The sequence below is a fragment of the Triplophysa rosa genome, linkage group LG21 (genome assembly GCF_024868665.1).
Source record: "Triplophysa rosa linkage group LG21, Trosa_1v2, whole genome shotgun sequence".
NCBI lineage: Eukaryota > Metazoa > Chordata > Actinopteri > Cypriniformes > Nemacheilidae > Triplophysa > Triplophysa rosa.
In genome coordinates this window covers 4,176,664-4,191,381 of record NC_079910.1, presented here as the reverse complement: position 1 = coordinate 4,191,381, position 14,718 = coordinate 4,176,664, and the positions used below count along the sequence as shown (strand labels likewise).

Genomic DNA, 14,718 nt, shown 5'->3' with positions numbered 1-14,718 from the left:
TTGTATTTATTTGAAACTAGTGGTAAATAGCACACCAGTGCGTAGTCAAACCTCTCGGCAGCATAAGAGCCATATATTTGTTATATTTATTCCATCGAGTCTATTCCAATTATAGAGAATTAAGAGTAAAAATGAGAAAGTAAATTAAAACATATTCTTTTGTTCCTAATTGTTTTTAATAAACAACATTGTTCAGGGTGGGATGTGCACAAGCATAGCCAAAGCACAGTAGCATACAAACGACGAAGATTGATTACACCAAGAAATAGTGCCCTTTTTAAGACACGGCGCTGTTCAACAAGGCTACAAATAACCCATTCACGTTAATCAGATGTAACATTATATATTTAAACGCATTCATATTCAAGTATTTATGCTCTTTATAAAACACAACATTAGAATTGAGCAACCTACTGCAAGCTCGAAGTGCATTGCTGTTCCAAGGGGACACACGCGCATTGATCTGCTGTGCAGTTTTTCAGAGGGTAAATGTAATCACGTGTTCCAGAGACGTCCAATCCGAGTCGCAGAAGCTTTCTGAAATAATTACCTGTCTTGATTGTTCTACGGTCAGATAAAAAGTACACATACACTCCATATAATAATCGGATGCATGTAAAAGAGAAGGGAAACATCGCCATGTCGGCTACGGGTCCCATAAGTAATTATTATGTGGATTCGTTGATCAACCATGAGAGCGAGGATGTTCTGGCGAGTCGTTTCTCGGCCACTGGTCCGATATCCTCCAGCTCACGCCCGACTTCTCTGGTACCGGAATGCGCGGATTACCCGTCTTGCAGCTTTGCCCCGAAACCACCAGTGTTTACTACCTCGTGGGCCCCCGTGCACTCACAGTCGTCAGTGGTTTACCATCCATACACCCACCAACCTCACCTAGGCACAGACTCAAGGTACGTTCGCTCTTGGCTGGAGCCTATCCCCGGTACCGTGACTTTTCCAGGATATGCAGGGAACAGTAGGCACTACGGGCTGAAGCCCGATACCTTCCAGGATCCTCGTGCTGGAGACTCTTTGGGCTCGAACGGACGTGCTTACACGGATTATCTGTATTGCTCTGCCGTCGATATTAGAGAAAAGCAGCAAAACACACCATCGCCTGAAACGGAGAGTCTGTCTTCCGGAAAGCACAAAGACGACAAGGCTGAAATAGACCCAAGTAAGTTAAAACCATTCTTGTTTACAACCGGGTATGGGATGCTTCTCGGTTTATTGCATTCGCTTGGTGGTTGGCTGTTGTCCGTCGTAAAACCAAGTTCTGTACTCTTTCATCCTCTGTGCCGTACTCTGCCGACTCAAGTCTATGGGGCTATCCATTGATGACAAACGCCATAGGATTAGGTTGTAAAAGGGGTAGTGGGTTATAAAAAATGGTCTCCTAGAAAGACAGGTCTGGCAAAGAAGTGCCATGTTTCCAAATAGCCTTAGCAATATTATCATCAAAGCATGCAGTAATATTACAGTGCTTTATTTACGTAGAAATTACGTTTATTAGACTTGGCACAGAATTCGTACAATCGGCTGTGAAAATTAGAAGAAATGTTAACCTTTAACAAATTCAGAATTTATATTTATAGTGGATGGGATTTTGGATTTCAAATGAAATGTTGTTTGTTAACCTATAAATAGTGGTATTTAAATGATACAGGTTGTGAGCTGTAGCACAACAATAATTCACGTGGCAAACAAATTGTAAATGTAAAAGCAGGCAAAGCTGTGACTGGTAGCCTACTTTTCTGGAACGTTTCTAATAAATATATTTTACATATAAATGAAACATGGTGAAAAAAAAACACGTGGAATGTTTGAAGGGCATTCATTGCATAGCAGAACTTTGAGCGTAGACTTGTGAAGGCTTGAGTCCCTAGCCTTTGCTTTTTATGGGCCTATAAAGCAAATAGGTACATTTCACTAGTTTACGGCGTCATTTCTCTCGAAGAGTTTGCAAAGCCATTACAAATAAACAGAGTTAAAGAGGGACATCCTATTAAATTATTTGCTATTTACAAGAATTAACATTGAAATTTATTTGTTTGAATATTGGCTAGAATAAGAAGTGTTATTTAGTACCACAGTTCATAAATATTTTGTACAAATTTTTTGTGTGATTTTAAAATATTTTTAATTACAAATTATTATATTATGTAATGCTAAGAAATGACGGCTATAATCAATACGAATATATTAAATTAAGTCATCAGTTTTGAATGCAGGTTTGCTTATCAGCCACTAATAATATTGTTTTCTATGTTTTTCAGATAATCCTGTGGCAAACTGGATCCATGCGCGTTCAACCCGAAAGAAGCGTTGTCCATACACCAAGTATCAAACACTCGAACTCGAAAAGGAATTTTTATTCAATATGTACCTCACAAGAGACCGGCGATATGAGGTAGCAAGAGTGCTGAACCTAACGGAGCGACAAGTCAAAATCTGGTTCCAGAACCGACGGATGAAGATGAAGAAAATGAACAAGGAGAAAAACGACAGTAAAGAACAATAGACCAAACGTCATTGATTGGACACAGGATGAAGGATCATCATTTAGTTTTAACATTTAGCACCTTCAACCCATAACAGGAACCGAGAAAACGATTGTCCTATATGGATATCCGTTATGACGTGCTGATATATGATTTAATATAAGTGTAATTTTACCACCCTCACTTGAGTCGTATTAATATGTAGTTTGGATTTACATCATGGTTCTTTATTCACAAACACAATTGTGGACTCTACAGAGAAGCTAATCCGACGTTTCATCGTTAAAATACTTGAACTACTTAATTTTCAATTTCCTAATTTATGTTCTTCACGTGACTTGTTTCTTTTCTATGCTTCCATTATTTGTAAGATCTTTAGAAACCGAATATTTTATAAAGAATAACAAATCTGTTGTGTATCCCATACACTACAGAAATGTGTAGTGTATATACAATACACTACAGATATATATATATAATACTATACGTGTTTGCGTCGATGTGCTATGTTTGTTTCTGATGTACCAGTTTTGTGTATTTTACATTCTTTAAACTGTACAAATGAGTTTCATCATAGATTGTAGATATATTCAAATATATACAACCATGTTAATATGACTTTGTGTCTTATTTGACTGCATGGAGAGTACATATAGAGCCAAGACAGCAGGAATTAGTTGAATTCTGTGTGCTAGAATGCTGTCCAATCGAAGCAATAAGTCTACTCGTATCTTTTTATACAAAACGTCGAGACTGAGATCGCAGTAAGTACAAGATCTAAAATATTAAATTTTCACATCGCACAAAGATTAAATTTCGAGGCGCTTGTGGTAGGCCTTAACAACTGGCGTGCGTTATATAAAATCTTTCTTTGGGTCTTGTTTCTGCAACGTTGATTTTATTAGTCTTCAGTATTCAACTTTTAAAATGCTATTTTAAAATGAAAATAGCTACATTAATAATATTTATTATTATTAGAATTAGAATTATTATGCTGTTTAAAATGTGCATGTAATAACTAATATTATAATAAATAATATGTATGTTTCCCTTAAAAAAGCAAGTGATATCTGTGGTTTAGATGACGTGTTCAAATGATGAGCGACAAAAAATATATAGGCTACTCTACCTCAAAAAATATATAATTAAAGAAATATCGATCATTTACAAATTCCGTCGGGGTATAATAGGTGAAATATATGTTCATTTTTAGAGGAATGATACATTTGTTTCGGTTTTCTAAATTTAGGCCTGAAGTCAAATCTTTAGAGGGTCCTGACCTCAAATAATTTGGACGTTCTATAATTACGACTAACCTATCCAGTCGTCCAGTGTATTTTTCTTCGTCTCGTCTTTGTTAGACTACTGCACAGGCCTAATGCTTATACCTTCTGAAGTTTATATTTTGTGCTCATTTATATACGAGTAACAGTTGTGCTATTGACATAATTAAAGTTCATATGTTTACCGCTGGCTTCCTGAGCTCGGCTGGAATTGCCTTTTTGTGGGACTTGACAATACGAACAGGATGCGGTGATTTCAAAGCCCAATCTACGTTTCCGCCCAGAACAAAAATGCTAGTTTTACAACCTTGTTGAAGCTTGTGTTGTTTGTCTCAGATGCGAACGAACAAAGCCAACCTGGCTAACTGGCTAGACGTCTGGGCTAAATTACTTTATGGTTTAATGGACGTTGGTGGTGGACCCTCTCAAAGGGTTGTGCAAAATCACTAAGTGCTTTGGGCTAACTAGAGGCAACAGCAGTCCACTAACACCACAAAATGCATTCAGAAGTCACTCCAAGTCATTTAAACACCCTAAACTCGAAAATGCTAGTTTTCACAAGACATGGGCTATGTGTAGGCTGCAACTACTTTACAGTGTATGGGTGTTGTGAGGCCGTAAACTACTTATTTAGTATTACTAAAAAATAATACGATGTTTCTTCAAGTTTCCTCTTATGTTCCTATAAATAGGCTCTCTATCATTTGTCCAAATTAAATAAATTATTTTGTGGCACAAATGGTGTGGCCTTGGCCTCCGGTCAAAAGAATTTGTAAAGTTTGCTCACAAGCACACAAGATGGCGCTATTGACTCACTGTTAACGCATTTTGGGCCACTGAGGACTGGGAGTGTACTGCAGGAAAAGTGGTGAAAGAATGGCCGCCCTCGCTATGTAATCACCATTACGGGTAAAATAAAACTGAAACGCACACAAACACTTAAATCTTCAACTTTAAAATCGTAGGCTAATATCTTTTTATTGGCACAATTTTTTAAAAATTTATATAATGTAGTTTCGTTATCTTGTATGCATTTCATACTCTCTTTTGTAATTTTTTTTACAAAATCCGAGTAACTCTTGTTAAAAGCACTGTGCACTGCATGTGTTAAAACACTGCAAGGTGCTATTGCATATAGATTGTGTTGGTTATTCATCAAATCGGCCTACACTGGGAAATCTTAATGTTTTCGTCTTGTGTTTCGGCCTACATCGTGTAATTTCTATTTATTTTTGGATACCCTGTTTTTTACGAAATGCCTGTTTATGTGTACAGGCTAGGCTACTTGAATCGCGCACACGCCATGTACATTTTACATTAAGCGTCCCTTTGAGAGTACACTCTTATTCATCATCTTATTAATAATAGTAATAATAATGTTCCTAATCATATTAATAATATTAATCACGCTGTACTAAATTTAATAACAAATAATTTCATACAAAGAATTGCTCTCTTTCCATAGTTGCTCAATCCTATAACGGTGACAAGCAATGATCCGGAATCTGCATCTTTGTAGACTGTGAGATGTCTATAAATTTCCTGTTTGTGCCTCTACCGTTTAACAATGAAGTTTAAAAATTGTCAAGTAACGTCACAAAACCACATGCTCATATTTTTGGCAAAGACTTTAAATGAGCCGATTAAATAAACAACAAGCCATTATTGTGTCTAGTAAAATAACGAGGCATCTATTATGCAATTTTATTGTATCAATGCGGCAGATTTACAACTTTTTCGTATGGTTAAGGAGGGCCAAGAGAGGCTTGCGTGTTCAGCTTTTCCTCCCTTTGTGTGTGTGTGTGTGTGTGTGTGTGTGTGCGTGCGTGCGCGCGTGTGTGTGTGTGTGTGTGTGTGTGTGTGTGTGTGTGTGNTGTGTGTGTGTGTGTGTGTGTGTGTGTGTGTGTGTGTGTGTGTGTGTGTGTGTGTGTGTGTGTGTGTGTGTGTGTGTGCGTGTGCGTGCGTGTGCGTTATGCGTAGACGTCATAAATACTTGTCATAATCTGATGCTTTAATAATAGGTACACAAACAGCAATAACAACCGCAATAATAATAGTAATACAAATAGTAATAATGAATTATTGTAACTGTTAATAATAATAATAATAACACAGGTTTAACAATTTTCATTTGTTTCCGTTATCATTGTATTTTTTTATATAACGAAAGAATATATTTTTCGCGGTTTCAGTCCCCTTTTCTTCACGATATTGCCTCGCCTACTGGTGTTTATACTGTAAATTGTTTATCTTTGACGATCTAGTCGCTGAGGGTCAATGCTCAATACACAACCTTATAAACCCATTACAGTGGACATGTAATGGTCATAGCATATCTGTTTTTTTATTTTTTATAAAAGTATATCAAGCTATGTGAATGAAATTGATTAAAAAACAAATTGTTTTAAAGGAAGTGCAGATCTTAATCGAACAGTAAGACCAGCATGAAGCAGGTTAACCAGTGCCCTCAACGATTCATTTAATACACGCAACCTTTTCTATTCAATAAAAACACAGACGGCGGTGTTTCCCTCCAAGGTAGACGCATGTGGACGCTCTAGAAAGATGAGGAGGCAGGGGTGGGGAGTACGCGACAAGGGGTGGGGGGGTTCATTGTAGTGGGGGTGGTTGGGTGGGAGGTAAAAAAGTAAGCGCTTGTGACTGAGCCTTCGGAGTTAGCGAGCTTTAACCTTAACACACATCCACTGTGCACGCCATGATTTGAAGCTGCAAAAGGAAAAGGCTGGCGAAAGAAAGAGAGAGAGAGAGAGACTAAGCGAGAAGAGCTGAAGTGGGAGCTGCCTCAGATTGTCCGAAGGGGCAGCATTTCTCCATCTAGTTCCGGTTGCTCTGTCTGCGTTGCATGCCACTTGGAACTGCAACAATAGGTTGCCACCATTTAGAGAGGGGAATATTTTTAAACAGACTGACTCTTTTTTTTAATGCTAGATAAAAATGAGCTCCTATTTTGTTAACCCTCTTTTTTCAAAATACAAAGGCAGCGAAACCCTAGAGCCAACTTACTACGACTGCAGGTTTCCACAGAGCGTTGCCCGAAGCCACACGCTTGTGTACGGACACGGAGCAGCTGCGCCTGGGTTTCAACACCCGTCGCATCACGTACAGGACTTTTTTCATCATGGAACCACAGGTATTTCCAACCCTGGCTATCAACAGAACCCCTGTGCATTGGCGTGTCACGGAGACGCTACGAAATTTTATGGATATGAAGCCCTTCCGAGGCAGTCGCTTTATGGTACCCAACAAGAGGCGAGTTTAGCGCAATATCCAGACTGTAAATCGTCCAACAGCACTAACCCTGGAGAAGGACAAGGCCACTTAAGTCAAAACTCTTCCCCGAGCCTCATGTTCCCATGGATGCGGCCTCACGGTTAGAATAACTACTATTTCACATTCTGTTTGTCTCTGACTGCGTCAGTGTCTTTAAGCCTTTTCTGTAGTAGTGTATACTGCATATAGACACAGGAGGAGTGTATTTTCTATGCTACGAACTGGTACCAAATAATTGCTAGTAAAGTGTTTTGTAATTATTACACCAGGCAGTAGTAAAACGAATGTAAAAGTTTTGACAGCTGGCTGCTTTGTGTTGCGAGGGAGTTAATCTATAATGTCAAAAGAGACACGAGGCTGGATGGACGTTGTCCGAATTCAGATTTTTCTTGACACGGTTTAAAAATGACCACTTGTCGTTATAACTATTAATATTGGACTTGAAGATATTTGTGATTTGTAATACAAAGTTACCAACAGCTAAAGTTCTATGGGGTCAGCAGACAACAGTCATGCAATTTGAAGTGACGTTGATTTTTGCATTTCCTCTCTGTTGACAAATAAAATAAAAATGTAAAAGAGAACATTTGTGAAATTCAGTTTGAAACTCGTTAAATTTCAGCATTAAGATTTATCTCAATGTACTGATCTTCTGAAATAAACACACATTAACCATAAAAACAAGTATTTTTTTATTGAGAAAGTTAACATTACAAACAATCTTGTAATTATCCTAAAGGGAGGAATTTATATTCTTCTTGATTTTGATTTTTTTGTCTATTTCTTTTGTTAGAGTGGCGGACACACACCTCTGTGCGCGCGTGTCGATCTGTCTGTCTGTATGTGGTGGGTGTGTGTGTGTGTGTGTGTGTGTGTGCGTGTGTGTGTGCGTGTGTGCGTGCGTGTGTGTGTGTTTGTCTATCTGTCTGTGTTTGTGTGTCTGTGTGTGCGCACGCCAGGTTGTGGGTTTCTGCGTTGCTGACCCCAATTATAGCTGCTGTCTAACCTCAAATGTAAAGACAACGCATTTATGGGGCAACTGACATGAAAAAGATTTGTCATTTAAAAGCATTTTCATATAAATGTATTAGCTTGTTAGTTGTTTCCTCTACATCTGCAATAACGGTTCATCATTCATATCCTTTAATATTTACTGGTAGAATTGGGGGTATACGGTAAGGCACATTCTGGCACATGGTGTGTGTTTGCAATAAGGGTCAATTGACTCCTTTTCATTAATTTTGTTTAAAGGTATACGTGCTGGCAGACATAGCAAATTACATCTGATATCCCATTATGTCTTTGCAACTACATTCCAGAATAAGTAAATCGAAAGGTAACGAAGAAATGAAGGCATGTAATTAACAAATATTCTTGTTCACTTCAAAGCTCCCGGGAGACGCAATGGAAGGCAGACATACAGCCGTTACCAGACTCTTGAGCTAGAGAAAGAGTTCCTCTTCAACCCATACCTCACACGCAAGCGTCGTATTGAAGTGTCACACGCGCTGAGTTTAACTGAACGGCAGGTGAAGATTTGGTTTCAAAATCGCCGAATGAAGTGGAAAAAAGAAAATAACAAAGACAAATTTCCTGGTCAGAGAGGGGAGGCTGAAGCAGAGGCTGATGAAGAGGGCAACGAGGACGGTGAGGTGGAAGAAGGAGAAGATAAGGAAACGGAAGAGAAAGAGGAAAGCAAGGACTGAATTTATGGTCTTTTTATGGTTATATGGCAGATATTGAAGAGGTCTCGCGAATGGGCAATGAAAGAGAAGACGCGCAATTTTATTACAACAGTTGGGTCAAACAGTGAGAAAATCCCCCTCCATACAAAAGTACCCTAAAACCATGCCCAAAGATAAAAGCGCTTTTTTCGAAACACACGAGGTCTTTTACCATTAGCGAAAAGTGGATCTGTGTATTTGACAAATTACTCAAAAGAACACAATAACAAATTTTTTATTTAGATAAATGAAAGCAGCATGATAAGCATATCTTAGCGGCGTTAAACATGTATTTCATACTTAAAGATGCCTGGGGGATGCTAAATTTAAATCTATTGGTCTTGTATATAAAATAGAAGCCACGACATGCTGTTCTGTTTAACAAACTGAAAAAAACAAAACATTGTTTTTGGTGTAATTTTATTTCAGAAATCCAGATATGGCAATAGTGCATTTGTGCCACTGTGCTGAGTGAAGGGCGAAGGCAAATGTAGAAGATGCATTCTGTATTACACATACTTTATCGATTACTTAAGTGTTCTTTATTGTTACTATGTGTGAGTGGGCGAGATTACAGTTAGTATTTTTCGGTTATTTTATTGGACTCACCAGAGATCGTTTGAAAATCTCGAGAGAAGCTACCTAATCATGGGGAATTTGCAATATACATTTCTACCTAGAGATTTCATAGACTCTTATTTTGTAGCGTATTAAACCTAAGTTATGTATTTTACCCTTTAAACACTTATGAATATTGAGCTTGATAATGTCTTCGGAAGACACAGTTAGCTCAAAGCCAATCTTAACATTTTTAAGAGATTGTACCACGGCACTACCTAAAAACAAAGCTTTGCTAGCGAAAATGAACAACTTATTTGTTCTACATGCTATGGCGATGCTTTGTTAAAAAAAGTTAGACATTTCCCCAACAACTTAAACTGCCTATGGAAAATGCACATTCATGTGCAGATGATCAAACACGCTGGTTACTACCCTTACCTTACCTAAGGAAAAAGAGTCATTTATCGTGCTGGTGTTATAGAGTAGATTTTGAATTGCACTGAGTATAACCTTCATGTACGTCTTGTAATATCTTGCTGTTATCAATATGCTCGTTTTACTGGTGTTCCTCGTGTGAATATAGACAAATTCATGTGTGTCTACGCCATTGTTGCTGAAATCAACAGAAGAATAAACAAGATGGCTCATTCATTTGTCTCGTTTTTGCCTGAATCCACTTGTTGGTATCAAAAATATTCGAAACTGCTTGTTTTCTCTGTCAGCCCTAATGAAAGTTTAAATATTGACCCAAAGCAATGCGACATTGTAAATGCAGGACTTAATGTTTTTGATTGTGTAGAACGTCACTAAATCTGTGGCAAAACGCAACCAAAGCGCATCTTTATGAATTTGTATTTGTAATTGAAAGTGATGTGGGGCATTAATCTCTGCAAAGTCCGTTTATGTTATTGCAAGTTTTAAAGGTTTTTTGCCACATCATTAGATGTAACTGCAGCAAAAGCTCTTTGTAAAATTGGGATTAGTTGTGTTAAAAAATAGTCAAGGATTGTCATTAGAAGTGACGTGGATTGAGTCTGTCTGATAGGATTTATCGGTTATTCCCAATTAAATAACGTAATAACGACTTGAAGTTGGGTGTCATTATTTAAAGTAGGCTATCTAGAGTTCTACATTACGCAAATCAACAAATGTCATTATTGTAATCTCTTGTTTTACTTGTCAGGTACATGTCGACTTCGTAATAATAAGTCTCGGAAACACACTTTCTCAAGGACTTAAAATGTTATCTAAGAGATGTTTGTGTAGTTAAAACAGGACTATCCATCGACTTTTCACAACAACGAATTCACGAACTAATTTATAAGTTATTTAAGTTAGATTTAAAATGACAGCTTTATTATTATTATCATTTCAAATTATTTTACAATTTACTTGGTGCATGGAATACTTGTACTACACTATTTTTTATTCAAAGTACATATACTATATATTTACATTTTTTACAAAAATAAATAGCTTAGTTTGTCTGTTTTGGTCGGATATCCTCAAAGTGAAAAGCATAAAACTGGGAAACAAACGTATATAAGTACACAGGTCCAATGTTTTGTATACTCCCAGCGTGGTCTGTGAGACATTCAGAAGATCTCGTTTGTCTACACCTGTGCTGGTCGTCTCAGAATCTTGTCGTCGAATGAAACTTAAACCCTATAAATATATTCGTATTCCACAGTATTCCTTTGTATTTTTGCAAACTATTGTTCATGAGGAAGACAAAGTATAACCTAGTCTCGCCTTGTCCAGCAAGCTGACCAAATTAAAAATAATAATTAAAGATATTAACCGGCATAAACGTCAGACTGGCGTAGGCTATAGGCCTACCATTTCTGCACAAAAAACCTTTTCTTCAGTATACATGAGCTAATATTTTCAAAGTCATAATAATGAAAACGCAAACTGGATCAGTGCGCAACATTTACAGTAATTCATTTAACACGAATTTCACGAAGATGTTTATGTTAATACTTTAGCTTTCCTGTAGCTCAGTGGTAAGAGCATGGCGTTAACAACGCAAGGTTGTGTGTTCGATCCCAGGGATTGCACATGCCTATATATAAATGTATAGGATAAAGCAATGTAAGTCGCTTTGGATAAAAGCATCTGCCAAATGTGTAAATGTAATACTTCAACATACAAAACGTTGACAAATATATATATACAAACTGCTGTAGTCATGAAATTATTGTTGTGGCCTACCTTATTTGCAAGTGCTTAAAAGTGTTGTCTCCTTTAGAACTTGTTATAACAGGCCCTAACAATGGCCTAGTGGCTCATAAAGCAGCCTTAATTAGAACGAGCTGATGACATAAACGATAAAGACTGACATAAATATAATATTAATATATACTCTCACAGATTAAGGGGGAACTGTACGGTATAATTAAATTTCAGAACCGAGTTACTTGTCATAAATGGCAAATAGTTTGTTTACATGGTAAAACAAAAGAAAACCTTAAAGTGCTAATATAATAGCCAAGTAACGCTTGACACGGCATGAAACTAAATTGATAAAAACGAATATTAAGATAGTGTATCAAGTGTAGTTACAGGTAGGCCTTTAATTTTGTGATATAGTTGTCTGCAAAGATTTAAGTTTCAAATGGTCAGAATTCAGTTTCCTTCTTTTTTTAGAATTAAACATAGCCTAAGTTCTAAACATTTTCTGGCGCCAGGGTTGTACAATGTTGTAGGGCTGGCAATAATGGTTAAGGAAATTATTCATTTTGCTGCCCTTTTGTTTCGTTGTTGTGCCATGATGCTCTGTGTAGGCAAAGGCAGTTTCAGGAAGTTCCTGTGGTAGTGACAATTGCAGTGGTCATTGTCTTTCCGCCTTGCCGTTGTATATAGCACTGCTGTTACATTCCAAATTAGGGCTTTACTATACCTGCAGTAAACTTTATTGGTGGTGTAAACCCGACAGTGTCGCATCCGGGCAGACGCTTTTGCCTTTTGATTTCTGTGCAGTGCAGACAGGGTAGAACAGGATACTCGATAACCAACGTGGACGTGGGACTGTTCACTTAGGCTAAGTGTATGTATGCATGTGTGCATTTATGCTTATTTGTTTATTTTTAACAACCTTTCTTCGGAATTCAGAGTATAATACTCGATTTGCATTATGTGCATGTTTGGGGTATCAAACTATAACATGAAAGAGAATGAATTGTGGATCTTGGCTGTTTTTTTGTGTAGTTGGAAATTAGTTTGGGAGTTTACTACTTTTATCAGTTTGAATTAGCCTAAAACAATCTTTACAACCATTGACATTGGGTTTGTATTCGTGCTATAAAACTAGAAAATTTCTAGGAGAGTGAAAGTGGGTCAAAGGAGAGACTTCTAGGTTAACTTTGTAAATTAGTTTTGCTAGTTAATGTAAATTATCAGGAAAAGGCCACGACGTTATATTTCATTGATTACTTTTATTTCTATTACTTATATTTCTATTATTTCTATTATTCCATTTAAAGGATGTTGTAATGAAATATTTCAATTATATTATTTTGTAATTAATACCCGTTAATTGACCAATCATGCTTGTATAACGAATTTCGTTTTAAAATATAGTTTAGTAACAAATAACATTAACTGGTGAAGAATAAGGCAAAGGTTAACAAAAAATTTACTTGTTTCTCTTACTCGTACTGATGCAACGTTAAAGATAACTCTTGCGAAAGTAAAACCACTGCCACAATATTGACTTTTAATAAATATATATATATATATATATATATATATACAAACATATTTTAAACAAAAGTAATGGAATTATTTTTGTCTAAAAGCAATGCTGTTGGACAAAGTAAGGTTTCATTTTGGAATTGATGACGTTTGATTTTTAAATAAAACTGTAGATAAAAAATATCAAAATACTTTTGTGGTCAGAAATCTTTATTCTGAATACATCCAAATGTAGTCATTTCACATACTTTGGTTGCACTTTTATTTTATAATAAGTTAACCTTAATTCACGTGTGACAAGGCAATAACAAAATTAGCAGGGTTCAGACAAGGTAAATATGACAATTAAATTTCTTGCTGAAAAAGACAGGATGTTTACCAAACGAATAAACTATTTTGTAATTGTGGGATAAAGACATGTAGCCTATATATACATCCAGAACATTGGGTTTTGCTCGTTTATTAAAAAAAATCTAAATATCACAATAGAGATTGTACACTTCATAATCAGACACCGAACACACTATTTAATTTGACTTATTAAGTTCCGCAATTGTCATACTCTCCACCACCACGTTACCTAAATATAATTATTAATCTGCTAATAATATTGACTAATAAAACAAGCTTTTTATAGGTCTCGGAACAAATTCTGTTATTCCTGCCATCAGCTCAACACAGCAGTGAGAAAAGCAAGAAAATGGGATTAGCCATCTTTGAGAGAGGGTGAAACGTAACACATTCCTAGTTGTTTAGAGGGGGAATTTACAGCTAAGTAATAAAAGTTTACGACTGAACACACGCGGTCATTGGTTGCGTCAGACCACGTGATACTCACTCTATGAACATGAACTTTGTGCTGTTGTCTTCCTCTGGATCTCCCCATCTATCGACTAGCGAGCTCGCGGTGGTGTTCAAATGGTCTTACCACTAGACATTTCTTGCGTTTTCTGTTTTTTTCGGATTTTAAAACGCGTTATATTGTCTCGTCTGCTTCGTCGCTAGTAATGACCGAATGAATGTCCCTAGACGTCGCCTCCTCCCAAGTCCTCTTTCTACCTATCTGGTCCCCTAGAGGAAAAACACGGCACTGATAGTAGGAGCGCGATGGTTAAGAGCGCGTAAATATAATTGCTTCTCGAAAGATTAAACATTTCCCACACATAAACGTTGGGGAGAGTGGGATCCAGATCCTAGTGCTGCCCGTAGTGTGTGTCTGCTGCTACATCGCCGAACGTGCGTCACGCAGGCAGCGGAGAACGCTGGTAAGTAAGATTCTGCGCTTCTTATTGGCTTCTTACAGACCTGCATTTACACAACGCGGAGATTTGATATTAAGCATGATATTAATGTCAGACGTGATGTGCAGAACGAAGACTTTCACGGGTGGTGTGTAACGTAATTTTGTGTGCATTTTGATGTTGTGTCGTTTCCAGAATACTTTATTGATTGCGAGCTCACGATGCCTCGTTCTCAAGTGACTTATGCTGTTGTTGTGCATACCATCATTTGTTTCGACGATAATGAGTTTCAGATTTTTTTTAAGATGGCGCTTAAATTGTGTTCAAACGGGTGTGGTTGGTGGTTATTAAGCTTACTTTCTAATGGTTAAAACACAAGCTTTCACGTGTGCCGTTTGTGACTGTGATTATTTGATACTAG

At 37.1% G+C, this 14,718-nt stretch overlaps 3 protein-coding genes across 3 annotated transcripts in view; all 3 read left to right on the top strand.

The window, feature by feature from the left end:
• Nucleotides 1-14,718, top strand: part of hoxc10a (homeobox C10a) — a 64,313-nt gene that overhangs the window by 10,186 nt on the left and 39,409 nt on the right. The window lies entirely within an intron of this gene.
• hoxc9a (homeobox C9a) lies at nt 53-3,102 on the top strand. The gene is made up of 2 exons (XM_057362935.1): nt 53-1,177; nt 2,277-3,102. The coding sequence occupies exons 1-2, from the start codon at nt 610-612 to the stop codon at nt 2,519-2,521; spliced, it is 813 nt and encodes a 270-aa protein (XP_057218918.1). The 5' UTR covers nt 53-609; the 3' UTR covers nt 2,522-3,102.
• hoxc8a (homeobox C8a) lies at nt 6,469-10,430 on the top strand. Its single transcript, XM_057362936.1, has 2 exons — nt 6,469-7,175; nt 8,465-10,430. The coding sequence occupies exons 1-2, from the start codon at nt 6,740-6,742 to the stop codon at nt 8,779-8,781; spliced, it is 753 nt and encodes a 250-aa protein (XP_057218919.1). The 5' UTR covers nt 6,469-6,739; the 3' UTR covers nt 8,782-10,430.

Coding starts and splice junctions, on each gene's coding strand:
- hoxc9a (XM_057362935.1), top strand. CDS start 610: ATGCATGTAAAAGAGAAGGGAAACATCGCCATGTCGGCTACGGGTCCC. Junction 1,178..2,276: donor CAAGGCTGAAATAGACCCAA/GTAAGTTAAAAC, acceptor TATGTTTTTCAG/ATAATCCTGTGGCAAACTGG.
- hoxc8a (XM_057362936.1), top strand. CDS start 6,740: ATGAGCTCCTATTTTGTTAACCCTCTTTTTTCAAAATACAAAGGCAGC. Junction 7,176..8,464: donor CCCATGGATGCGGCCTCACG/GTTAGAATAACT, acceptor TTCACTTCAAAG/CTCCCGGGAGACGCAATGGA.